Raw genomic sequence first — 26,245 nt, 5'->3', positions numbered from 1 at the left:
TGTCCTATTGGCATGCATGATTTGAGGGGAAGACCAGAGTGTTTTAAATCATTAGCAAAAAGTGGAGAAAACAAAGGTCATTCAGAGCCTGTCTTTCTTGGGGGACACAGATCCTTTGTCCAGTCTATTAGAAATATATAATACATTTTTCAATCTCATGAATTAATCTTTAAAAAAGGGATCCCAAACAAAAAGCCCAACCAAACGCACACAAATAACCTAGAAGATGTGATTACCCCTAAAGGATGTGCATATATCACAGAGATGTTAGTGCAGATTAATGTATTACAGAGACTGTGTTACATAAAATACCAAGGCTAAAGTTTTAAAAGACACTTGCCCCCAATCTTCACGAAATATAATCTAAGGAAAGCACAAATGTTACTAGGAATGTAAGACTCAAAGTTATAAACCCCTAAAAATAGAAGTGCATGGTGGAAACACTGATAGGTTTTTTCAGTACGTGAACACAAACCTTCTTGTTAAAATACCTGAACAAACCCATACAGCAAATAGAATAATCTTTAACACCTCATTACAAAGTTCACAACTATAAAGTTAACCTTCATGAAAGATAATAATCCAATTGCTACTTATGTTCAAGTTTTACATTTTTTGGCCGAGTACTAAAATCTCCAAATTCATTCTTTAACACGCATAGTGCAACAGTGAAATGACTCTGCCACTGGGAGCTTTCTTAAAAAAAAAAAAAAAAAAATCACAGAGTAAGGATATTCCTTACACTGTCTTAAAAATCAGAGTAAAAATATTCCTTAAATAACCTTTGTTCTATGAACATCTGTAAGAACCAGGTTGTATGAGAGAAAAATATGCTGTAACTCAATAGGTAAAAGAAAACTGTACGTAAATATTGAGAAAGCAAATCTAGATAAAAAGGCAGAGGTTAAATTTCACTAATTTTTCAACTTATTAGCACACTAAGACCCCCTAAACCTTATTCCCATTAGCTCATGGTACCAGAATGTGGAGGAGCAAACCTACAGATCTGTCTTATGACTGCCTTCATAAGGCATGTAACAAGGCTGTTATCAACTACACACAGACCTCCTGAATGCATGGTTCCTCCAGCCCCTCAGAGCCCCTTAAACTCCTGCTTTAAGCAACATGAGCAGTGAGCAAGGGCACCGGTAAAAAGATAACTGCTAACTGAATAGTGTTGGAGCAGCACTTAACATACTCCCATCAAGCACAGGATGTAAAGTAAGTGAAGAACAGAGCCAGGAGAACTCATGTCCTAGAGCAGGGCTGGTAGACATTAGTGGTGGGGCTGTGCAATAGTGTCCTATGTACTAGCAGGGATCCAAGAGATGACTTCATACCATGTTTGTACGAAGAAATGGGAAGACAGGGGTATGAAAGGAAAACACTCTATCCCCAGATAAAAACAGAGCATGGTTCATGGGATCTGAATGCACATTTATGGCATACAAGAATTTCAATTCTCTGTTTTCATAAAGCAAAAATGTCAAGTCTTTGTGATTGAGTTTCACATTAACTGGTACTTTATTTGCTCAAAACCTAAACATTGTCAGTTTGAGAAGAAATCCACTGTGATATATAGATCTCCCCATTTAAATTTTAGGGTTTCTTCTTTTGATCCTTGGTAAAATTTTATCCAAGAAACAGAACAGATACATATATATATTTTAAAACATGAACCATTAGAGAATGAAATAGAAAATCAAGAAAGATTTAAGTTTTGGCGGCCCTTGCTTTTTTTTTAAAGTTCCTTAAAGACTGTAGCAGGATAAAGGATCACTGGCTCCGAGTCTCTTAGAGATAACAAGTGATGAAATTAAAAAAAAAAAAAAAAAAAAACCCACACCCTCAAACAAGGTCAGGTAACCTCAATTCCCTGTGCTGCCCCAGGATAAAAAAACATGAATACTTTTAGTAACAATTCAGAATTCATCTTTATCTCCTACCTGCCCCATAAGTGGAAGTTTAAACTCATGATTTTTCTAGACACCCATATTTTTGTATATAGAATATAAACTTGTATTAGATGACAACTGGTTTTTTTAAAAAGTTCAGGTAGAGAAAGAAACAATCACTTTTAACTAAAACCTTCTATGTTTTTGATTACTGTTTAACTTGCTACCATTTAGCAAAAAGCAAAATTTCCATAGTGTTCACCTCAAATCTTATTGCTTTACAACTGTGGCATATCCTCCATTAAAAATAAAAAGATGAAGCAGTCAATCCAGTGATTAATTTAACATGGCTTTCATTGGGAAAGAGGGGGAGGGAGAAGAGGGGGTCGTGACAGAGACCCATAGACAAAAAAGGTAAATTAAACATACAATGGTTTCCTTTAAAAAAAAAAAAAAAAAGAAGGAAAGAAAAAGAAGAAAATGTTATTTTCAACAAAAGGAAAAAAAAAAAAGCATTGAAAGCCCATGAGTCAAGCCATAGCCAAAACCATATTCTATCTTAAGTAGGTTTTCTTTTTTTTTTCCCTCTTTTTTTCTTTTTTCTTTTTTTTTTTCTCTTTTTTTAATAAAATCTCTCCCCAAACCATCATCACTTTTAATCCTCCCCAGACTGGGCTTCATCTTCAGACCCTTCATCCCCAGATTTCTCAGGTGGAGGGCTTGCAGATGTTTTCTTTTCAGGAGGGCTTTCTGGTTCCTCATCTTCTTCTTTGGGAGAAGGAGTCTTTTCCTTTGATGCCTTTGAAGCTGTGGGGCGACCCACTTTCCCTTTGCCTTTCACAGGGCTTGGCGTCACTGAAAGAAGAAAAATACCAATTTGGGGAAGGGAAGAAAGCATCTTTAACAAAAATCAGCTACTAAAGAAAATAATCTGTAAGAAAAATATCTATAAAGACAACACCCTAACTTACTAAAAATGAAGGTGGGTACTGGTTTCCAAACCCTTTTAACCAACACTGTAATGTTATGTTAGCAGTAATGCTTACAATAGAGAAACAGGATGCTATAGAAACTGCACATCATCCTTAGTGGCTTGTGAACCTAAAAATTGTTTATGTTTAAAACTCGGGTGAAGAAGAGGGGATGCAACTTAACCTGAATAGAAATTAAAGCCATCAAATAACTTTTAACAGTTCCATCATTACTAACAGTAAGACATGATGAGTAAAAGTTCTATTTGCTAGAATAAAAAAAAGCAAATCCAGCTTTCTGATTTAATCACAAACTAGCTTCAACCAGGAGACTACCTGGTAGAAACCACAAGGGCCTAAAGAAAATGAATCTATGCTGTCAAGTGTGATTTTATTTTGCTAGCACAGAGGATGGTGTAGGGATCAGAACACAGAACTTAAATGTATTACTGTAGGTGTGTATTTTCACAATTTCAAGTCTTTACTAGCTGCTGGGATTGTGATATCAGTGGGAAAAAAGGGCAGAAATAGCTATGCTGGTGGGGTGTTTCTACCACTGTACCCAAATCTTGCCTTTCGTACGGCAGTAGTTGAAGAACAGGGCTAAGCCACTAGATTTTCAGAGGGGCTGGAGTCCTTATTAATAAATAAGTGATACTTCCAGGTATAGAAGACAGGATCCTTTTATTTTTGTTAAGTACGTGGCCAATGCCAAGCCCTAATGAAGAACTTCTGTACAGAAGGTTTACTGGTTCTTCACATTTTTCAAAGCAGTAATTTAATCTGACGTCTGCAGAGCTCACCTGTGGCCTTTAGCCTGGGTTTGGGCATTTTCTTTTCTTTTCTCTCAGGTTTGGACTTCTTAACCATCTTTTTGTTTTTCTTTTTTGAACTGCCATAGTCACTATCATCATCGTCTTCCATTAGGAAATCCTCATCACTGCCGGAATCTTCTGAGAGGAAAGAAGAATTTCAACGTCCAACTTAATGTATACAGCCTTCCAAGTGAACAAAGGGAGAGAGTGCTAAGAATGGAGAATGGATTTGGAAGTCAAACACTCTTGGATTTTATTTGCAGCTGTACTACCAATCTGGTTGGAGCTGTCACTGGCCCCACCTGTAAAATGGTTTAGCAGGCACCATGAGGGTTACATGACTGACTTGTTTGAAGAGTACGTTGAAAACAGGAAAAGATAAGATTTAATCTGGATAAAAACTGAAGCCATCATGTAACTTTTGGTAGTTCCATCACTCCTATATAGTCCTGATGAGACTAGGGAAATGAAACTGAACTGATTTGGTGTGTTTGGCCCAAGTATAAACAAATGAAGTAAGAAAACTACATACAAAGCAGATATACATGTAATTAATTAATCTGAGTAATGTGTGAAACATCTAAATTTAGTTAACACCTTTTTTTGCAAGGAGAGGTCTACACCCTTCTCCACCAAGCCAAAATACAAATCTTAATCACAACACCCACCATGTAACTGTTAGTCTAACAATTGTTCATTCAGTATTTGAGTAGAAATGATGGACATAATGATCACGAGAATCTCTGAACCTTTTAAAATATACATAGATATCAAAACAGTCATCTCTTTTAATAGTTAGTATCTAATTTAAGCGACTGATTTTAACATTGAGCATCCACAAAAACGTGGAAGTAATCGAGGTCACAAACTACAACCATGACCAAAGTAACAAAGGCAGCTTTACGTACTCTCCTGGAATGGCACCTCATCCTCTTCTTCTTGTTCCTCCTCACTGCCCACATCTTCCATGAGCATCTCCCTCTGTTTAGAGGCCGCTTTAGAGGCTGCCTGCCGTTGCTGGCGCACATTTTTATGATCTTCTTTTTCATCTTCACTGTCCTCTGCAATATCAAAGTTATAATGCAATGATCAAAGAGTTATGGGTTTGACAGCTGACTAGAAAAGCCAATATGAGATATAACCTGCAGCTTTATTTCATTCAAAAAGGGTAAATTTTATCCCTAAAAATTTCTACAAAATATACAAAAGAGCTAAAATTCAAAGAATGAGCTTGAGTAAGACTATGCACCCACTAGTACATATAAAGTAACTTAGGCATGTAGTTTTAAGTAATAATAAAGCTGAATTTAGGTGTGAGCACATGTTTCCTATAACATACTTTAAACTTGTATCATTGCTTTGCCCTGAAATTCACAATCACAGTCAAACCTATCTTACACAGTTTTTAGAAACTAAAGTTAGAAAAATATTTTAAAATAGTAGAACAGGGCAAGATTGTCTTCAAATGATATTTATTCTAAGATACAAAACATACAGAACCTAAAATAATGTCAAACTACTATCCTTTTCAATGAATGAGGTGTGGCCATTTCAGTTTAGAGGAGATTGAGGGAAATCTTTAAAACACATATTTAAATCAATTAGATCGCAATACAATTTTATTTAAAAAATTACTTTCATATACTATAGTTTATTAATTAAAAGTTCTTTTCAACACACAGTTGTGGTTGTGCATAAATCTGGTTAAACAACAGGATGCCAGCCTATTGGCTCTAGACCAAGTTATATTTTTATTAGTCTCTACCTACAGCCCTTCTCCTGGACTTTGAGGCTCCATTATTCTGTTAAGGTTTAGCTGTTACTCTTCTGGAAACACTCGAGTCTTATAAGCTTTGCCATGGTCAGTGTTCAAGTCATCACTTTCACTACCCAAAACCTCACCTGAAGACAAATAGACACAGGGAACGGAACTGACTTTGGTAGACTCAAAACTAAACGCACCTCACAGTAGCTTAACACTAGTACACAGTTATTCATCTTGAAGTGCTCAAATGCTTACAAATGTAAGAGATTCAAATTAGGATTCACAAGGCAGATGAATAAAAGTGTATGTTACATTATCACAACAGCCCTAGATAGTGCAAAAGGTTAATATAATTTATTTTCCGACAATTAGCAGACTTGGAAAAAAAACGGAACGGAAAATAGCTCAGTGGAGTGAATCCAGTGGAATTCTGTCTACCCTCTACATATTAGCTAAATAGCAGTCTCATTTAAAGGGGGATCCAGGAAGGCAAAAGCAAGGGAATACAGACCACAACTAAAATGGTTGGGAGCAAGATGGAATAAACTCTCAATTCTTTTAAGAGTTAAATTTTAAAAAATAAATACCAACAAGTAATCAGGATTTAACATTTAATTTAGTCAGTTCCTCATTAATTCTTTTAAGTTAGGATTCTTACAAAAAAACTTTCTCTGTGGCTACTGTTTCAAAGGACTACTTCCCAGCTAAAGAGAGTCAGATTGAAACTAATCGTTGTTTGCTTTCCAACCTGGAGTCATCACTCCCCCTTATTCTTATTATTCTATTTAGTTTGATATCTTTTATTTGCTCATGTAAATGGTTTTCAATTTTGACTATGCATGAGAATAATCTGTAAATACTTATACAAAACAAAGCCCCAACATCCCACCTAGACCTTACTGAATGAGAAGTCCTGGGATGGGATGGATATAAGTACGTTATAAAAACCTTCATAGCAGACTTCCCTGGTGGCGCAGTGGTTAAGAATCCGCCTGCCAATGCAGGGGACACAGGTTCAAGACCTGGTCCAGGAAAATCCCACACGCCGCGAAGCAACTAAGCCCATGTGCCACAACTACTGAGCCCGTGTGCCACAACTACTGAGGCTTGTGCGCCTACAGCCTGTACTCCGCAACAAGAGAAGCCACCGGAGCGAGAAGCCCGCACACCGCAGCGAGAGTTGCCCCCGCTCACCACAACTAGAGAAAGCCCGCCTGCAGCAACGAAGGCCCAATGCAGCCAAAAACAAATTAATTAATTAATTAGAAAAACAAACAAACAAAAAAACCCAAAAAACAAACAAACAAAAAACCAAACACCTTCATAGGGACTTCCCTGGTGGTCCAGCGGTTAAGACTCCGTGCTCCCAATGCAGGGGGCCCGGGTTCGATCCCTAGTCAGGGAACTAGATTCCGCATGCCGCAATGAAGATCCTGCACACGGCAATGAAACTAAGACCTGGCGCAGCCAAATAAATAAATAATTTTTTTTAAAAAAAACCTGCAAACAAAAAAACCAAAACAAAACCAAAAACAAAACAAACCGCCTTCATAGGAAACTATAATAAGCCACCAGGATTGAGAACCACTGTGAGCTCTTTGAAGATGGAAACACGTCTGTAATGCAGCATTTACCACAGAGCCTGGCATTATAATAAAACCACTTATTAAAATGTCCAATAAATAAATATATAAATAGAATTACACCTATTACATTAAAAATTCTTTACTACCTGCTGAGTGAGAATCATCCTTCTTGGTCTTCACATCTTTTTCTTCTGAGTCCTCACTGTAAGCGGAAGGGGGAAAAGATTAAAAATCTTAGATCAAAATCCAAGTGAACATAAATCTCTGGTATCTGACTGGAGAAGAACGCCAAAGAAAACCTCTTTTATACATAAAATATTCAAACAGATGCTGAGGAGTGGAACTGCTTTTATTATTTCCCTACTTCATAGGAATGCTGGTGATTAAGAACAATTTTATCTACTTTTAGCTTCCTCTGAAGACCCAGAGGAAAAAAAGAAGGTATCTCAACACAGGCTAAAAACTTTTCACCTATGGATAAGACCTGGTTCACGAGAACATTTACTAAAAAAAATTTTTTGTTGTCAGAGGCAAAGTATGAATATACTGAAAATAAATTATATAATGTATCAATGGTGGTAAAGTAGGCAAGTAAATGGATAGCCCCAAATATAGATGTAGAAAACACCTTTATAATTATTAAAAGAAACTGGAGTTTAGTTATATAAATTACAGTATGCCTAAAAAATTTATCTAAAACAAAATGAAAACCAATTAATTAATTACCTCCTAATATTAATATTTATGAGTCCAATATTTCTATACATCAGAAACCTCAACACATAGGCCTGCCTTGTATCACGGAGAAAATAAAAGCGAGCTAAAGGTCACTGCAGAGTAAAATAAGAAGTTAAGGAGCTTCAAAGTTCAATGGAAAGTTTTATAAAATAACTTTTTAGGTCACAAATATGCACATTTTATATCTTCACAAATCTTAAATTGGAAATCTGGGTTCTAGTGTTCTGTCTTTGTCATGAATTATTTAGTTGTATGATCTTAGGCAAATCACTTGTACTCTTCAGTGCTAAAATTTTATGATTCCATGAGAAATTCTGACAAACAAAAAAAGAGTCACATAAAAGTTGACAGCTTTCTTTTCTCAAACAGCAGATCTTGTAAATCTCTTTTGGTATTCCTGTAATTTAGACCACACTCAAATGACAACCTACTGAACCCAAGATTCTTAAGCAAAAAGAAAAACCAAACATATTTCTTTACTAAGTAATATGATCCAAATATACTATAATTCTGAAACCTGTGACTGTTCTATATAAATATTTTATGCAAAGTAAGCATTTAATTCACAAGTCTATTACAATGATGAAGAACGGTATCATTTTTTTCTAGTTCTTTTATTATTGAGTTTATAGAGACCATTAATCCTTGAGCCCCATTACAGTGAAGTCAAGTAAAAGCTAAACTTTTAAGTAGAGACCAACAAAAAAATCAACATAATATTGGTCTGAGGGAATAAACGTACAAGGCACTTAATACAAATGGCAACAAAAGCTATATTTATTTCAACCATTCCTGGACACTTAGCAGAGAGTAATAAAGCCAGATGACTGCAACAAGGAAAAATTTAGGCTAGATATCAATTATATTGATGAGACATTACAACAGGCCATGAAGATGCTCATTCCTAGGAGAAATATAATAAAATAAATATAATGAAAGATAGTTCTAAATTGGGCTGCTATATAAAACTGGATTAGAGAGATATATTATAAAACTATGGAAAATGTGTCTCCCTACAGTATAATTTTGTCTTATTTTTCCTCAAAATTTTTCCACATTTCTGAAATTCTCCAGGAAAGAAAATACTAGATGTTAGCAATTCAAGCAAACAGAAAATACTAGGTACATTTATTAATTATTATTATTTTTACAAACTTAGCGTTCCGTGAATTCAGAATGGAAAGATTTCTGCTGAGGGATTATAGTGGTTTTAGTGCTCAAAAGTAAATAACTTAGAAGAACTAGTGAGAATTATTATTTCATTTCTTTGAACTGCTCATACTTAATAGTATTGTTTGGAAGTGGTATAGCCTAATGGTTAAAAAAATGGACTTTGGAGTCCAACAGACATGGTTTCAAAACCTACTGGTCTATTTGCTGGTCCTTGGATAAATCACTGACCTCTCTAAGTTAATATTACTTACCCTAATAAAGGTTTTGTGAGAATTAAATGATAATGAATATAAATTAGCATACAATAGATACTGGCACTAATAATCATAAACGGTAACTATCACCACCACCACCACCACCAAGGAGGTCTTAAAGTTATGCTACACTGAGTACGAGAGTGAATGAATGTGTAGAGCTGTAAGAGCAGAGATGAAACCTACAATACCCTGGTCTCATGAGGCAATTACAGTTAAAAATACAACTCATTTGAATTCATTTATAAAACTAAGGGAAAGGAAACAGCCCAAAATGATTAAATTATTTAAACAAAGTAGAATTGACTACAGATAGTAAAACTCGGCAGGCAATGCAACTTAACATTCTATAATGTTATGATTTGTTATGATTCTGCCAATGATTTGTGACTGAATAGGAAAGGTCACTTATTCTTTGCCATTTCTACAATGAAAATGCCAATATTAACATTGGGCAACAAATTATATACTTAAACAATCTTTCTGCCTGTGTTCAGAGGTTTGAAGTAGCACCAAAGTCATTCTGGCATACTTGGAGCTCACCTTGGATTTCATGACCTTAAAGAGGCTAACCTCTAGACTCAGAAGCACTGTCTGAGATAACATGAAATATGCAGAACAACATTAAGTGAACAATAAGCACTTTCTCAAAGTAACTGAAGATTCTACCAATTTAGACACCAGACACTATGCTCATCTGAGTGGTGACAGTGTAAGAAGAATCAGACTTACGCCTCTTACCTATCTTCCTGTGAATTCTTTCCAGATCGCCTCTTATTTTTAGCTTCTCGGGGAGATGATCGAATTTTCTTAGCCGGAGGGCCCGAATCTCTTCCATAATCTTCATCTAAACAAAGTATTTTTCAAATTCAATGAACTATATTATGATTTTTACATGTCAAAATTACCACTCTATTTACTGATAATTCTCTCATGCTATTTAAAAGGTGAAAGGGCAGAATTTCCTAAATAATTTTCTTTCATTAAAAAAAAATCTTTTCTACTCCAGTTCCACCTTAACTCAATCACTTCCATTTTTGCATATTACTCTCTACTCCTCATGTGTATATTTTAATACTCCCAAAGTCAAATATCTCTTACTTTATATTCTACCCTTTTAATTTGTTAAAGACTTTTACATGTTTCCACATCTTCATATTTATTTGGAAACTATTATATATAGTAATATGGTTCTATTACAAGCATTTTAGACTGTAAAGAACCCACAATTCTACAATCCTAACACAATTACTGTTACCAAGTAAACTACTATTAAACTAAAGTATTATATATAGCACACTCTGGCACTTGAGGAAAATACCTCCAATTTAAAAATCCTATAAAACCTTAAAAAGTGACTATTCCAAAACTGTTTACTACACCATCATATATAATCGTGAGTATCTAGAATAGTCTGAAGTTTCAGCAATTATTAAATGGTTGGATAATTATAAATTATGGAATACCATACAACCATTAACCAACATAAACTTTCAGTAACACAAGAAAGATAAGTAGGGGTGGGGTGGGAGGGGCACAGAACTCAAAATTCTATAGCAAGATGTCAACTATATTTTTAAAAGGAAAAAAGGACAAAAAGGTTAAAATGGCCATCTGCTGGCTAAAGGACTTTGAATAATATTTCTGCCTCAGTTTCCTCATCTGTAAAATGGAAATAAAAATAGTATAATCCCATTTTAACAGGAATGATCTAAGGATTAAATGAGTAAGTGCAAACATTTAGTAAGCATTTAATAAATATTAGTATTACCTCTGGGAGGGTGGATTATGTTTTTATTTTTCTTTATACATTGCTGCATTTTCTAGGTTTTCCCAAGGTACATAATATTATGTTTATAAAGTAAAATTAGATTTTAAAAAAATAAAGGAAAAAGAATAGTAAACACATCTGGAAAATGAGAGTAAGGACATATTTATTCTAAAAAGACCTTTTATGGCTACAATTTAAGATACGCTACTCACTCTGAGTTAGTTCACAAATCAAAGGTATTTCACAAAATACTCTCATCGTACTTTATCATGCAAAAAATTTACATACTCCCTATTATAATGTACGAGTTTTACCGTGATTATAGCAGGAGATATATTAAACTAATAAACACTGCATCAGAATTATCGCACATTTAAACTTTGGACTCCAAAACCAGATAAGAAAAAAAATTATTCAAGTGTTTATTATCAATGATTTACTAAGGAAAAGTTAAAATCCATGCAAGTTCAACGTTTGTTTTGAGTGACACAGATTGACATAATTTATATACCTCAACAGTCTAAAAATAAAACCTATTTCAAAAGAATAATAAGAATGTACACAAGCTGGGTATTCTTCCACTAGTCAGTCGAATTTACAACTTATTGAAATCACAAAACTTACCAGCATCATCAGATTCCTGAAATTGTGAATAATCAACGACCTTCCTATTTCTGTAGAAAGAAGAGACTCTAATTAAGATCACAAAAATGTAGGACTTTTCTAAGATATCAGAACCCACATTTCTACTTCACAAACAGAATTAGAACTAGCTCTCTGAAATTTATTTTTCAACAAGCCCCTACCTCAGCCAAAAAAGTCACATTTTGTTATAGGAAAGTATAGCTTAAACCATAAGTATTTCAAATGACAATTCTCATATTGCTCATCTGAGGGATAGCCCAAATACTATCCTTTCCTGCAAAACAACCTCCCACCACCCACAAGTACATAAAACAGCAAAATAAGCCAAACTACCATAAATATTCATTATACAGAGATGATATATGCACACAAACCAAAACTGTAAATGTTACTTTATTCTTACTGCTATACACACATGTACACCTGATAAATAAGGTTATTACTGAGTTTTTTTCACGGCAAAGTGACTTTTAAATATAATAGTTAATTATATTTAATTAACTTACCGTCACTATGGTGACGGTTTACATAGGAAGGGATGGACAAAAATTGATTCATTCAAAAGATGCTCTTTATTAAAGAGCTTTTTTTTTTTTGGCCATGCCACGCAGCTTGCAGGATCTTAGTTCCCTGACCAGGGATTGAACCTGGGCCACAGCAGTGAAAAACCTGGAATACTAACCACTAGGCTACATGGAACTCCTTAAAGAGCATTTATTAAAGATACAAATTTATGTTTTTACTTGACTCAGTGATTTTTTTTTTGACTCAGTGATTTTTAAGTACTTCTTACTAGGCAAGGCATCTTTAATATCTCAAACAAACTTAATTTCCATTTTCCTACTTCATATTCTAAACTTAAAAGTTTAGAATTCCTCTCTTAGAGAGATATATGAGCTTCCATGTTAGTATCCAAACAGCCTGGAACTTAAAAAGAGCCTTAGATGTACTGTAACTAAATGGAAACTGAACAAGTGAACCGAAAGAATAAGAGAAACATGCCACTAACCACACTTAAACCCAAGTCGAGGACCATTCCTGGTTTTATAGATTAAGACACCATTTAAATGCAAGAACAGAGAGTCAGAATTCAAGTGCAGGCAGAACTTCTACACAATATGCAAAAAATGATAGGGTGGGGTGAATTCTGAACACATGTTTGGGGCTTAGATGTGGAGGAACGTATAGCCACATCCTTGATTTAAGAGAGAGAGAGAGAGAGAGAGAGAGAGAGAGAGAGAGAGAGAAAAAAGAAAGGCTCTTAAGGAATTCTGTATTCTGTTTTTCTTTAGTCTACCAACAATGAATTATCTTCTGACTTTACTGCCTCAATGAGTCAAGATGCAAAACTATAAAATATGTTGTAACTATATTTTGTTATAAGAAACTGAATTTATATATTAAAGATACCATTCTATTAGTAAAGTTGATTTCAAAAATATTGCTATTAGTTCCACTTACATGAGTTACCTAATCAAATTCATAGAGATAGAAAGTAAAATGGTGGTTGCCAGGGGTGGGGTAGTGGAGGATGGGGAGTCAACGGTATGTATAGTTTCAGTTTTGCAAGAGGAAGAGTTCTGGAAATTGAGTGCCCAAAAATGTGAATGTATTTAACACTACTGAACTGTACATTTAAAAATGGTTAAAATGGTAAATATGTTATTTTACCACAATTTTTAAAAAAGAATAAAATATTTTTTCTTAAAAAAACCCCCTATTTGGGGGGCGCTAGTAATCAAATGCTTATCATTTTCCAGGAAATAGTGATTTTTAATGACAGATGCCATGAAAAACAGTATTATGAACACGGTGCAAAGATGACCATTTTCTGCATTACTTAGGATCAAGGAAAAATGGGACATGGAACCAGGGAGAAAGGATCCAGAAGAGGGAGTTTTAAATCTTTATCTCTAACAATTATGTACAGGTTCTGAAATCGCAGGCATAATAATTTTAGGTTAGCTGGTGGAATTGCAGCTAATTGCAGCTAAAATACTGGTACAATTTCTGGTATCAACAGATACATCCTACAAGATGTAACCCTTGCCATATGGTTACCATCCTATAAAGGAGAGTAACCATATGGCAAAGGATCATATGAAGAACTATTGAATAAACTGGGATTTTTAACCTGCAAAAGGTAAAACATGTTAGCTTTAGTGATCAGATTAAGTGTGGGTTCAATATAAAGAACTTCATAACAGTTTACTAATGATAGTTCCTTCCTTAGTCTATCACTAGAAACACTCCAAAAAGGGATTATATAGTACAAAATACAGAATCTGTTAGTAGGAATCCTGGGTTCTAGAACTTCAAGCAAATCACTTACTTCTCTGGGCCTCAGTTCCTCATCTGTTGGAACTGATGACCTAAGTTGCTTGACATATCTAAAAAGCTGCTCTATAAAATTAAATAAAATTATCAAAGTTTAATGAAAAAGATGACTTTTTCAATTGTAAATAGTCAACTATCCTTTTGCACACCATACATCTTAACACTTACCGCTGTATCATTTGTTTTCTTCACTAATCTAAGCTTCTTGAAAGTTAACAATCATGTCTTATTATCCACATTTCTGGTACAGAACAAGGTAAAAAGTAGGCACTCAAATGTTTTCTGAACTTTTTGCTCTTAGGACCAAACTTTAAGGGCTCTGTTAGAAACCTAATTTTAGAAAATACTCTAGAGGATAATATCCAATCTCCTTAAAGACTTTTAAGATCTCATCTCTTGCCACTTAACAAGCAAGCAACCCCAGGAGGCTTAATTCCACCAATCAGGTTGTTTTTTTACCACTTGGTAATGCAGATCCCTTGCTTAGTATGCTATTCATATCACTCTCACTCATATCAGATATAACCTCACCTCTCAACAACTTTAATCCCTTACTGATACTACATAAACTACTAAATGTCTGTCTTCTCTATTAAATGTGAACATCTTGAGGACAGGGGTTGTCTCTCCTTCATTTGGAACACCAAATTCAAGGAAGGCTTGATGAGTGAATGGACTTGGACTTGGCATCTGCAAAGGATTAGTGTGGGAAAGGGAATCAGTAGAGAGGATGCATGTATCACTGGAATTTTCAACTTATCAGACATTTAATCCCACTGCCAGCGACAAAAGAAAATTTAGTTTTCTCCAAACTGAAAAACTTGTTATTTAAAATCTAAGAGATTTAAAAGGGGAATTCCCTGGTGGTCCAGTTGTTAGGACTCGGCGCTTCCACTGCGGTGGCCTGGTTCAATCCCTGGTTAGGGAACTAAGATCCTGCAAGCTGCAGAGTGCGGCCAAAAAAAAAAAAAAAGAAAGAAAGATTTTAAAAGGCAATTATTTAGTACGTTTTTTCTATCCTAGTTTTCAACACAGAAAACCACAAAAATGTCACATAGACTATACTGACATTATATAAGCAATTAAATTAAAAATTTCAAAACTAAATTGAAAGACTACTGCTTCCCTTGAAACACAAAATATTTTAACTTTCAATTATGTGAAAATGGCCAGAATTATCTTACATAATAAATGTTATTTATCACAAAAACTGTAAAACCTGAGTAAAGCAAAATATGAATATAGAAGCACTCTTGTCTTAAGGGTAACTAGTCAAAAAAAATCCATCTATAAATGCTAAAGAGAGGAAAAGAAAAAATAATTTAAATAAAAGATCTATGATAACAAGGGTCATTCACAAAAACTCATTATAATGATTTATAATAATAGTTTGGTTCATTTTCTGCTTTCTAAAGATGCTTATTCAAAACATACTGTTTTCCACTACTTAGAGATTTACCTTATTCAGGGTTGATATATATTTTTAATGAACTTATTCCTATGCAAACTTGAAATTAAGAAGGCAATATTAAGTCTAAAGGCATAGGGAGTCCTACCTCTAGCTGAAAACAAAGAAACATTCTCATTTTTATTACTTAAATTAAATGCCAAAGCTAAACTAACTCTTCAGTGTAAAATGAGCATCAAAAACTGGAACTGGGAGGACAACACAAAATTTCAATAAAGCATAAAAGTTAAAAACACAGATTTTTAAAATTGGGTTGAAATCCTGGCTCTGCCAGTTTCTTGCCCTCACTGAATTTCAGTTTCCTCACCTGTAAAATAGGAATAACAATACCTATCTCTCAAGATTGTTTCAAGGTCCAGGTACACAATTATCCAATAAATAGCAGCCATTATTTCTTGTAAGCACTAATTGTTCCACCCAGAATACTACTGCAATCTTGAACCCACGTGAATACACAAGTAACACTCTTATTTATTAGAACAGCACGATTAAGCTGTTCCTTTTAAAACCACTGTCTTAAAAAATAAATAAAATAAAATAAAGTAAAAACGTTATGTCTTAGAGTGTTGGTTCTAATGCTATTTAGAAAGACTGTCTTTAAGAGTTTGTTGTTCATTTCATTAAAATGCAATATCAAAATACCCCCCTATTTTTATATTATTTCCAACTTTATGATAAAGTTTTCAGTTGCCATTTAGGCCAGAGAAAGTAGCAACAGTAGCTATTTTAAGTCCACCATTTAAGTTAGATCGATTTCTATCACTCAGATCAACTGGAGTTCCATCTAAGTCTAAAAGTTTGCACTAGAAAAGAGAACTGCAACCCAGTAAGGAAAACAAATGTTTAAAATATAAACTATAGGAACACAAAAACTTCAATTAAGGGGCTTCCCTGGTGGCGCAGCGGATAAGAATCTGCCTGCCAATGCAGGGGACACAGGTTCGATCCCTGGTCCGGGAAGATCCCACATGCCGCGGAGCAACTAAGCCCGTGCGCCACAACTCCTGAAGCCCGTGCACCTAGAGCCCGTGCTCTGCAACAAGAGAACCCACCGCAATGAGAAGCCCACACACGCACCACAATGAAGAGTAGCCCCCACTCACAGAAAGTTCGCGCACAGCAAGGAAGACCCAACGCAGCCAAAAATATGTTTGAAAAAACAGAAAACTTCAATTATGTGCCTGTTCTTACTTTAAAAGCTGATATAATCGCTATATTTAGATTCTAAAGGTACCTAGGTCACAAATGAACCAATTCCTGGATGATCACCAGAGGGCTTTGACATAAGCCCTTACTTTTGCAACAAAGTGTAAAAATGAAAGGTAAAGTTGGAAGCTAGACAAAGAACATTAAAAGATCCATTTTTGGCACCAAATGTGGATAACTCAAGCAATAGGATTTTTTTTTCTTCCACTGTCTTAATCATCAACTTCTTTCTACTAAATACTGGTAAGTCTACACCCAAAATGGCTTTTCTTTCTTATAGCAGCAACCATCCAAGACCAAATCAATAATATTCCTGAAATGTGAGGTATGTAAAACTAACATTCTAAAGAATCAAGGATCAACAGTATTTCAGAGATGGAAACTACCACATCTTTTGAGATGATCTCATCTAACCCTTTGAACCTTAAAGATGAGAAAACAACTTAAAACCACAAAATTCAGCACTACTCTTTAACAAACCTGCACATCAAAATATGGAGAAACAATTAAGTTCCAGGTGAGGAAGCAGAACTTTATAATAGAAACCCACATTTAATTATTGACACCCTAAGTTTTGTATTACTTAAAAGAACACAAAATCATTTTCTCAAGGCAAATCAGAGAGACTTTTAGACAATTTACTACATTATTTAGCTCAATCAAGCTATCTTCCATTTTTACCCTGAAGAAGTCCTATTGTTCTGATCAATGCAGGGAAGAAGAAACACCTAGCTAATTTTCTAGAATTCAGCAATTTTCTCATTAGGCACTTAAAGTGCACTTGAAATCTGAGTTCTGAGAAACCCAAAATAGCTAACATAGCTCTTTTCACTAATCACCTAAGTGATAAACATCTAGAACAATGTTTTTCAATCTATTGATCACAACCCACTATTGGGTCCTGAAATCAATTTACTGATGTATAATCAGCACTTTATTTTTTTGGCTGCGGCTCGCGTGGGATCTTACTTCCCTGACCCAGGGATCGAACCCAGGCCCCTGGCAATGAGGGCACTGAACCCTAACCACTGGACTGCCAGGGAATTTCCTATAACCAGCATTTTAAAAGAAAAAGAAGCAAATAGAAAATATCAGAGAAAGTTACACCTAAATAACTGGCAAGTTCCTGAAACTTGTTTCAGGTATTTGCATTCTTGTGTGTAGCAAATTGTAATGTAAAATGTATTTCTTATAGGAACTTCATCAAAAAAGTCTGAGCCACTGCTATAGAATAAAATGATTTCCAAAGTAGTTTTTAGTTTCACTTTTACAAAAAACGATGTTATTAATCCACGGCCACAAAAGTATAACATCTCTTCCTATTTTAATTCATTGTTTTAAGAAAACCATTTTTTTTAAACTTAAGCACTCATAACACCTATCAAAGTTTGGTGGCCCGTGGGGGGCAGAGGGAAGGGTGATACACCACCAGGTGTGTTACAGCTACTGGACCTTAGACAACCTAATCCAATCTTACCCAAATCGTGTTATCCTATCAACAATTGTCCCAGGAAGGGCATGACTGAGAACCTTTCATGATCTCCCAAGGCAACTAACTCCAAGAAAACCGGATAATGAAACAGTTCTTCTCAGCGAGGTGAAATCTGCCTCTAAAGTCCACTGAGCAATTGTCTTGTCTAGCTCCTGGGATCACCATGGTCTAAATCTAAACCCTCTTCCACAGAGTAGCCCTTAAAATTTGTGCGACAGTTTCCACTTTTTTCTTCAAGGCTAAATACTAAAGTTTCTGCATATCAAATGTCCTTAAAAGTTAGGACAGGGGCTTCCCTGGTGGCGCAGTGGTTGAGAGTCCGCCTGCCGATGCAGGGGACGCGGGTTCGTGCCCGGGTCCGGGAAGATCCCACATGCAGCGGAGCGGCTGGGCCCGTGAGCCTGCGCGTCCGGAGCCTGGTGAGAGGCCCGCGTACCGCAAAACAAAACAAAACAAAAAAACTTAGGACATTTACCTCTCTCCATTCTTCTATCCCTCAAGATTCTTCATACGCTAAGTTTTCTCAGGATATAAGAAAATTATTTCATAGAAGCCGGGACACCTAAACTCAATTCAGGGTAATTTCTCACAGTTGCTTATTTTGAGCTTCACGTTCCTTTTGGCTAAGATATATTGCTTTGACTGTATCTTATATCATTCTGCTTTTTACAATTAAACAGAATTCAAAAACAGTCACAAGATACAAGAAAGCAAAACTTTTAAAGTAAATATTTAAAATCAAGAACATTACAGGAATAGCTCTTTAAAGTTTTTCAAATGGAAAAAGTAAATTTCTAATTTCTGCACAGAAGGTGAATAAAGGAGCTCTGAATGATGAGCCAGGTGTATGTTTGAGATAGTTGTCACAATGCCCTCCTAAATTTTTTAAATCAACTTGCTAATATTTCAGTCCAGATGAATAAATATGAACTCTTATATGGCACTCCTTATTCCCAAACTACATTCGGTTCCACCATATTCTCTCCATATAGTATACTATTTTTTTTTTTGCCGTACGCAGGCCTCTCACTGTTGTGGCCTCTCCCGTTGCGGAGCACAGGCTCCGGACGCGCAGGCTCCGCGGCATGAACCCGTGTCCCCTGCATCGGCAGGCGGACTCTCAACCACTGCGCCACCAGGGAAGCCCCTAGTATACTATTTTATTTAAAAGTCACACACAAATTTCAATGAGTATAACAAAGTATTGGGTAAATAAAATGGGCTAGATTTTTCCCAACAGTAGTGCAAAAACTATGCAATTAGGAACAGAGTAAACCTCAAGCAGGTGAGATTAAAGGGGTCTCAGATAAGCACATTACTAAGTAGAGTCCTGTCTGCAGCAAGTGTCTTGGAACCCTCAGTGGACCTTCCAATTGTCTTAACCCAACTACCAGGGACAAATCTGTAGCCTGACAAAGATTTTACTGACTCATTACAATAAAGGTGATGGAACATCAGAAGTGTGGAGCATCTCACCAAACAGAGGAAAACTTAAAAAGGATTTGGGGAAGGGTTCAATTTAGGTGAAATTTAAATGAAGCAGTGTCTTGATAGACTCAAAGCACAGCAGACTGTGTGAAAAGGGGTCTACATCAGGTCTAGACAGTGAAGTGGACATTGGGTCCTATTTCTTGGCAAAGAAGTTAAAGTAGATGTAAATTTTGTGCCCAGCAACCCCTCATTTGAAGCTCTAAAAATGTAAATCGAGGATAGCTCTCCGTGTCAAAAGGAGTTAGCTTTTCCTGACAAAAGTGTGATGTTTCACTCTTATTGATATAATTTCAAATAGCAAAGTTTCTGACAGTCTGATTTTAGAGAATCTTTTCTTAGCAGGAAAGCAGTAGTCAAAGAAGGATTGTTATAAATCTTTCCAGTTGTAGCATATCTGTGGAAGATAGTCTGTTATCCCAGCCCAATGAATAGCTGGCTGGATTTTTACTTCTCAGTGGAGCTAAGTTTTAGTTTCTCAAGTAATTCATCTTCTGGGCCATTTTATCTTGACACATGAAATCTCCCTGAAGATCACCTTGCTTTGCAGGTAACTGAACAGGTGCACAGTTCAATAAGTAGATAGGCAATAAGAAGCACCTGAAAATATGCTATAGCCAGTTGAAACACTCTTTGGCAACCTGTGGTCTCTTCACCAAAAATATTTCAAAGACCTATAATTACGGCTATTTAGATACTAGTTATTTTAAAATATGGCAATGCAATTCTGTAACAATCAGTTCCACTTCCTAGAACCTAGATAGTAATATTTTTTGAAACAAAACAAAGGGATGCCTCATTTTGACCAAAGTGGTCATATACTAAATCAAATGTTTTCTCTTACTGTCCACAACACCGCAGTCTCTAAGTGCCAGAGGGGCACTAGTCACACGGACTATAATGTGGATGCAACATAGATGGTGTCCCAGAGTTACACAGAATGGTGGCCTTGTTTTTATATTTCTGGGGAAAACAGACCAAAAACATAAATAAAATCAATCTCCCTTTCTTTATTCAACACTACTTTCTCTTATTAACTAACTAGTTGTATTGCAATGATTCCAAACACTAAAACTCAACCACTTATCTTGGTTTGTAACTTTTGTCAAGTTAAATCAACCCCAATTTATTAATCTTAATTTCCTTCTAATTGTAATATACTGACGAGTTTTATAATAGGTGCTGAACCTTTTCAGATGCTATGGTTTTTCTCCTTTGGTCTTTTAATATGAATCAGTGACAGATTTTAAGTTTTATTCCCGGCACAAATGCTACTTGATCATATGTATTTTTAATACATACTGGATTCAGTTAGCCAATACTGTTGGGCATTCTTGCATCTATACATATACGTAAAATGAGCAAACAAGAGGGGCTTTTTAGGATTTTCTTTTAGTGTGAAAATTCCTAGGTCTTACCACAGAGATTAATGTGTTTGATTATAGGAGCACTACCCCAGACTGGTGATGGTACATTATACATACAGTATAGGGGCCCTGTTACCGTTTTTAAATTTTTGAAAAAATTTGAACTTTTGAACACATATAGTGCCCAATGGTCTCAAACTAAGGATTGTGGACCTGTAAAACATTCTACGTGGAATCAAATGTATACAATAAATGTAAATCTAATTGAGAGTTAAATAGATAAGACCCATGCAGTCTAAATCCAGCTTTACTATTATTTCTATGCCTTAGCTCCTAGAGTTAAAAGTCATCAGTAGTAAACTGAAGGAACTGGACTTAATCTCAGAAGTTCTTTCTAGTTAAAAAAAAAAAAAAAAAGCTTTTAATTAAAACTTATTCTGAGAATTGTTTTGAAGAGTAAGTTGAAAAAACTTCTATTTAAAATATTTTGGCCATATTATGTCCCCTCAAATATTTTCTACATAGAGCTTAAAAACCAGTGCATAGGGGCTTCCCGGGTGGTGCAGTGGTTGGGAATCCGCCTGCGATGCAGGGTACACGGGTTCGTGCCCCGGTCCGGGAAGATCCCACATGCCGCGGAGCGGCTGGGCCCGTGAGCCACGGCCGCTGAGCCTGCGCGTCCGGAGCCTGTGCTCCGCAATGGGAGAGGCCACAACAGTGAGACGCCCACGTACTGCAAACAAACAAACAAACAAACAAAACAAAACCAGTGCATACAGAATGCACTCACCATTATTCATTATTTCGAGATTACAAAATAAAATAGCATTTGACCATCTTCATGCCAAACACTAAGAAGGGAAGAGTGGTACCACAGAAAGAATGCCAGCATTGTATTCAGAAAATCTAGGTTCAAATCTTGGCTGTTGCACAGTTCTGTGATCTTGAGTAACATATTATTTAAGCTTATTTCGTCACCTACTATATGGGAATTTTAAAAAAATCCTCTATTACAGGGTTGTAATAAGGATAAAACAAGATAAAGTGAAATCCTCAGTACCTGACTCTGCACTTACTCTTAGTAAATGTTTATTTGGTAATTACTCTTAAAAAAAAAAAAAAATCAAACTTTAAATTTTTTTCTTTTTTTCGGGCATTTTATTTATTTTTTGGCCTCGCCGCACACTGGATCTTAGTTTCCCAACCAGGGATTGAACCCTGGGCCCCGGCAATGAAAGTGCTGAGTCCTAACCACTGGCCCGCCAGGGAATTCCCAACATTGTCTTCTTATAATTTTCAGATTAAATACATATATGTTGGGAAATGTTGAATACTTAAGTGTTGTTATAAAATTAACTCCCCCATTATTCAGGCTTTCCAAGTTATTATGTGAGATATCTTTGAAGGTAAAGTCTACAGAAGAGTTTATGTCTTTTTAGAAGGAAGTGACATGTAAGTAATAATAAATGTACAGATCAAAGGTTAATAAAATCACACTTCTTGCACACACACACAAACACACACATGACCTGGACATAGAGAATAAGATCAGATACAAGGAACCAGGCTCAGCTAAAACCACATTTACTAGTATACTAAACTCTTAAGTGTCTTCCTGGGTATACTTGGTATCATTAATTCCAAGCTACCGTGAATTTTCAGGTTTCCAAGCTTTTCCCTTTAACCGAGGGCTTTTGGAAACTTATTTTCTGGTAAGAGAGAATATCAATATATTTTTTAAAGAGATCCAGACACATTCCAACCGAATTCTCTTTGAAAAGAAAGCAATCTGGAATCTTGGGGAAGCTGATTCTCAACATAAATAAAAAATGACCAAAAAAATTTTATATCAATCTGTAAAAGCCTATGCTTTCACATCTAAGCTTCCAATGTTAAAGGTTCCTTGCAGTCTCAAGTACTAAACAAAAGAAGACATCAAGTACACTTAAATTATAAAGAAAGGAGCAAACAGGTTAATCTGAGTGATTTGGACCATTTTCAATAAGGGAGGAAGATCTCTGAAGAATATACAAAGGTAAATTTCAAAAAACCTGGTTTCTAGGCTGGGCAAGTTAGTAAATCTCTGAGCTTTCTTTCAAAAGTAACAGCATTTTCTTCCCTACCTCACAAGGGTAAGAGTCATGAAAGCATTTTGAAAAGTTAAAAGTGCAATACACTAAAATAACATCAACACTTATCTGGTAGAAGAGACAAGCGATTATGTGGAAAGGGGGGAGGATGAGGATAAGCAGGGCTGTAAATTAAGAATCTAGGTTCTAGGCCCAATCTTGGCATCTACTAGTGTGTGATGCAAGGCACTTCACTTGTCCAGGTCCCCACATTAAGTCACTCGTAAAATGAATTTGCCTAAATTTCTTTCTGGCTCTAAGACTGCAATTTTACGCTATGAATTTGAATTCAAGGACTAAAATATTTCAGCTCTTATTTATATATGAGTCAGATACTGTTAAAAGATGACAGCAATACAGTGTGAACAAAACTACTTAGATATGTGTTGCACACATGTCTATGGAAAACCCTGCTGTAGCCGGTCAGTTCATCATTCCATTCATTTGGCAACTGGTGTCAAGCAGCCATTAGTACATGTCTAAATCTTCCTTAAATGCTTAGGTTAATATTAAAATGAAAATAATAGTCACAGTAAAAAATGAAAAGCAGAAAATCCTCAAAATTATATACAGGCCTAAGGGCAGAAACATATCCCAGAAGAAGCTGCAGGGACACATTTTCCAACACATGCTTTTCTTGTTTTTGGTTTGTTTTTAAACAAGGTTGATCATTCTGATATTGGGTCAACATCTTTTTTTTGTTACATTCCCTCAAGTACATAGACTCTTCAATTACAAAAGCACTTCCCTAAGACAGAACTTTTTTTATTGCAAAATTTAACAAACCACCAAAGTCAAGTTTAATTATTTCTGCTTTATTATTAGTCAAGAGTATGTTAAAGGTTTTCAAAAAAGTTACAAAGAGACTTCATCACTAAAATATATAATCAAAAAAAGAAGTTGCTTTAAAATTAATAACTTGAAAGTGACCCAAAAAAGCCCACAATATATTAACTTCATTCTTCAATTAGGGGCAAACATACACTTAAAATTACTTTTAATAGACTGAGCAAGAAAAAAGTTGTGCACAAATCCCAGTGCCTTCAAAAAACTGATTAGAACGTGCTTAATATATTTACCCCTATCCGGTGACATTAAAAATCCAAGTTTTCAAGAAAAAAAAAGTTCTGTTAGTGTTCCAGCATCTAAATTTGGGAGCACAAACTCAGGCAAATGAGTAAAATTACAATAAAATTAAAAGTCATCAAAACCTAGTGAACTGCAGTTAAAAGGTAAAGAAAAGTAATAGTCCAATTTCACCACACAATAATTTACTCCCAGAAGACAGAAGATCCAATCCAGATGAAACCAATCTTTATTATGATATTGTCTATTTGTCCTGATCCTAAAGAAAATACTCTACATAAACTGATGGGATACACTGGTCATTTATTATGCCAAAAAAAGTATGCAAACTATAATTTGAAATATATATTCAGACTCCGTGCCAAAAAGTAGGCAAAACTCTTGCCGGTGGCGATGGTGAGTTATCGTAGATGCGGGTTGAAATTAGGCAGAAAAGCTGTCAGGTAGGTAGTTAGCACTCTCCACACGCCCACCCCGAGCGTAGGAGCATGCAGCTCCATACCCCCACCAGCTAGAGACGGCTGTTCTAGTCTGCAGACAGAACGGTGTAGCACAAAACCCTTTCCGGGGCTCCAAACCTCCCTTTAGAGCTCTAGCTCAAAATACTTCCGTTCCTCACAAAACTTGGAATGAAGAAAGGGAAGCAACAACTATTAAAACATTTAGAAACTAAGCCTATTTATCCATAAAGCACTATGCAAAGTAGCCAATTCCTTACATTGAAAGCGCCAAAGACATTATATTAAAAGTAATATTTATTTGCAACAGCTCTCCTTCGTAAGGCCTCAACAGATTGGATTAAGCCACACCCCTCCATAAATGGCACATTCCATACGATAGCCGGGAGGACAGCCAAGGGCGATTCCACCGTCCGCTGGGGAACAGCAAACTTGTTGAAATTCTCAGAATAAAGTCTAACGATTAACCGAATCTAGCCCGTTTATTATTAAAGTTATTTGAGGTAAAGATAAGATTACAAAAACATCCGAGACGTGTACGCCGAGGAAGAAGAGAGAGAGGTAGCGGGAACGAGAACCACACGAGATTTAGGTCGTGCAGTTAACCCACACCTCCCTGAGTAGGGACATTTCCGAGGAAGGACATTTCTAGTCGGAGGCAAAGAGCGAACTCGAGGCGGGGGGAGCGGGGGTTAACCAGCTCAAAACTCCAAGTTGGGGGAGAAACAGCAGTCATTTTCCAGGGCCTAGTCCCGAACTCTCTCTGCTGCGGAGGGAAAAAGAACGCGTCCCGCCCACGCCCGGCCCGCTCCGAGAGGCGGGGCTCTGCAGCGACCCCGGAGGACGGAGGCGGGGCCCGGCGGCAGAGCTGCCCCTCCTGCTTTGCACGGAACACCCCCGTCCGCTAGAGAAAGAGGGCTGCGTCCCACCCCCACCCCCACCCCCACGCAAACCGAGGGGGGAAGGGGCAATACGGCGTCTCCGCCCTTCCCCCCCCAATTAAGGTGGGGTCCGAGACCGAGTCCGCTGGTCCCCGCGGCCGGCTCCAAGGGGCCGGGCCGGAGGAGGTGGGGCCTGGGTGGGGGCGCTGACTTCACACCCCTCCCCCTCCGACCGCTGGCGGCTCAGAGAACACCCCGCCCGCTCCAGTGCGGCGAGTGGGGGAGGCAGCAAAGCAGCCCAGAGCCCTGCAACGGCGCGGGGCGGGGAGGAGCGCGCGCATGGGCGCGCGGCCGCTACCCCCGCGGACCAGCAAGGCCCCCCACGCTCAAGGGCGCGCGCGGGCCCCGAAAGGGAGGAGGCCGCGCGTGGCAAGGGAGAGGGCCGACTCTAGGCTTCTGTCCCCCACTCCTTCACCACTCACCCCAACCCCCTCCAACCCATTCCAGGCCTCGGACTCCGCACTGACCTGACAGGCCGAGACATGTTCGCTGTCGAAACAGGACCGAGTCGAGAAGCCAAAGACCAGGACCCCCCCCACCCCGCGCGCTTGGCGCCCCACCCCCCCCAACTTCGGCCGATGGGGCCGCTGCCGCCGAACCCCGAGCTGCTGGCTTCTCAAACTCCGCCGCTCCTTGGTTCAGGGCCCCTTAATCAGACGA

The 26,245-nt window shown here is 37.0% G+C and overlaps 1 protein-coding gene across 2 annotated transcripts; it reads right to left on the bottom strand.

Annotated features, from left to right (window-relative positions):
* Positions 1-702: 702 nt before the first annotated feature.
* NUCKS1 (nuclear casein kinase and cyclin dependent kinase substrate 1) lies at positions 703-26,245 on the bottom strand. 2 transcript variants are annotated; one of them, XM_007114007.4, is made up of 7 exons: positions 26,053-26,245; positions 11,593-11,642; positions 9,939-10,044; positions 7,179-7,234; positions 4,590-4,742; positions 3,670-3,819; positions 703-2,750 (listed from the first exon to the last, which is right to left on the bottom strand). In XM_007114007.4, exons 1-7 carry the CDS (start codon positions 26,067-26,069, stop codon positions 2,551-2,553), a joined length of 732 nt encoding a protein of 243 aa, XP_007114069.1. In that variant the 5' UTR covers positions 26,070-26,245; the 3' UTR covers positions 703-2,550. The 2 variants fall into 2 exon arrangements, with proteins under 2 accessions (XP_007114069.1, XP_023989542.1); XM_024133774.3 differs by having other exon boundaries at positions 3,670-3,816; positions 26,053-26,158.

The sequence above is a fragment of the Physeter macrocephalus genome, chromosome 4 (assembly GCF_002837175.3).
Source record: "Physeter macrocephalus isolate SW-GA chromosome 4, ASM283717v5, whole genome shotgun sequence".
Classification (NCBI taxonomy): domain Eukaryota; kingdom Metazoa; phylum Chordata; class Mammalia; order Artiodactyla; family Physeteridae; genus Physeter; species Physeter macrocephalus.
Note: the sequence above shows the minus strand (reverse complement) of the source record. Positions and strands in the feature narration are given on the sequence as shown.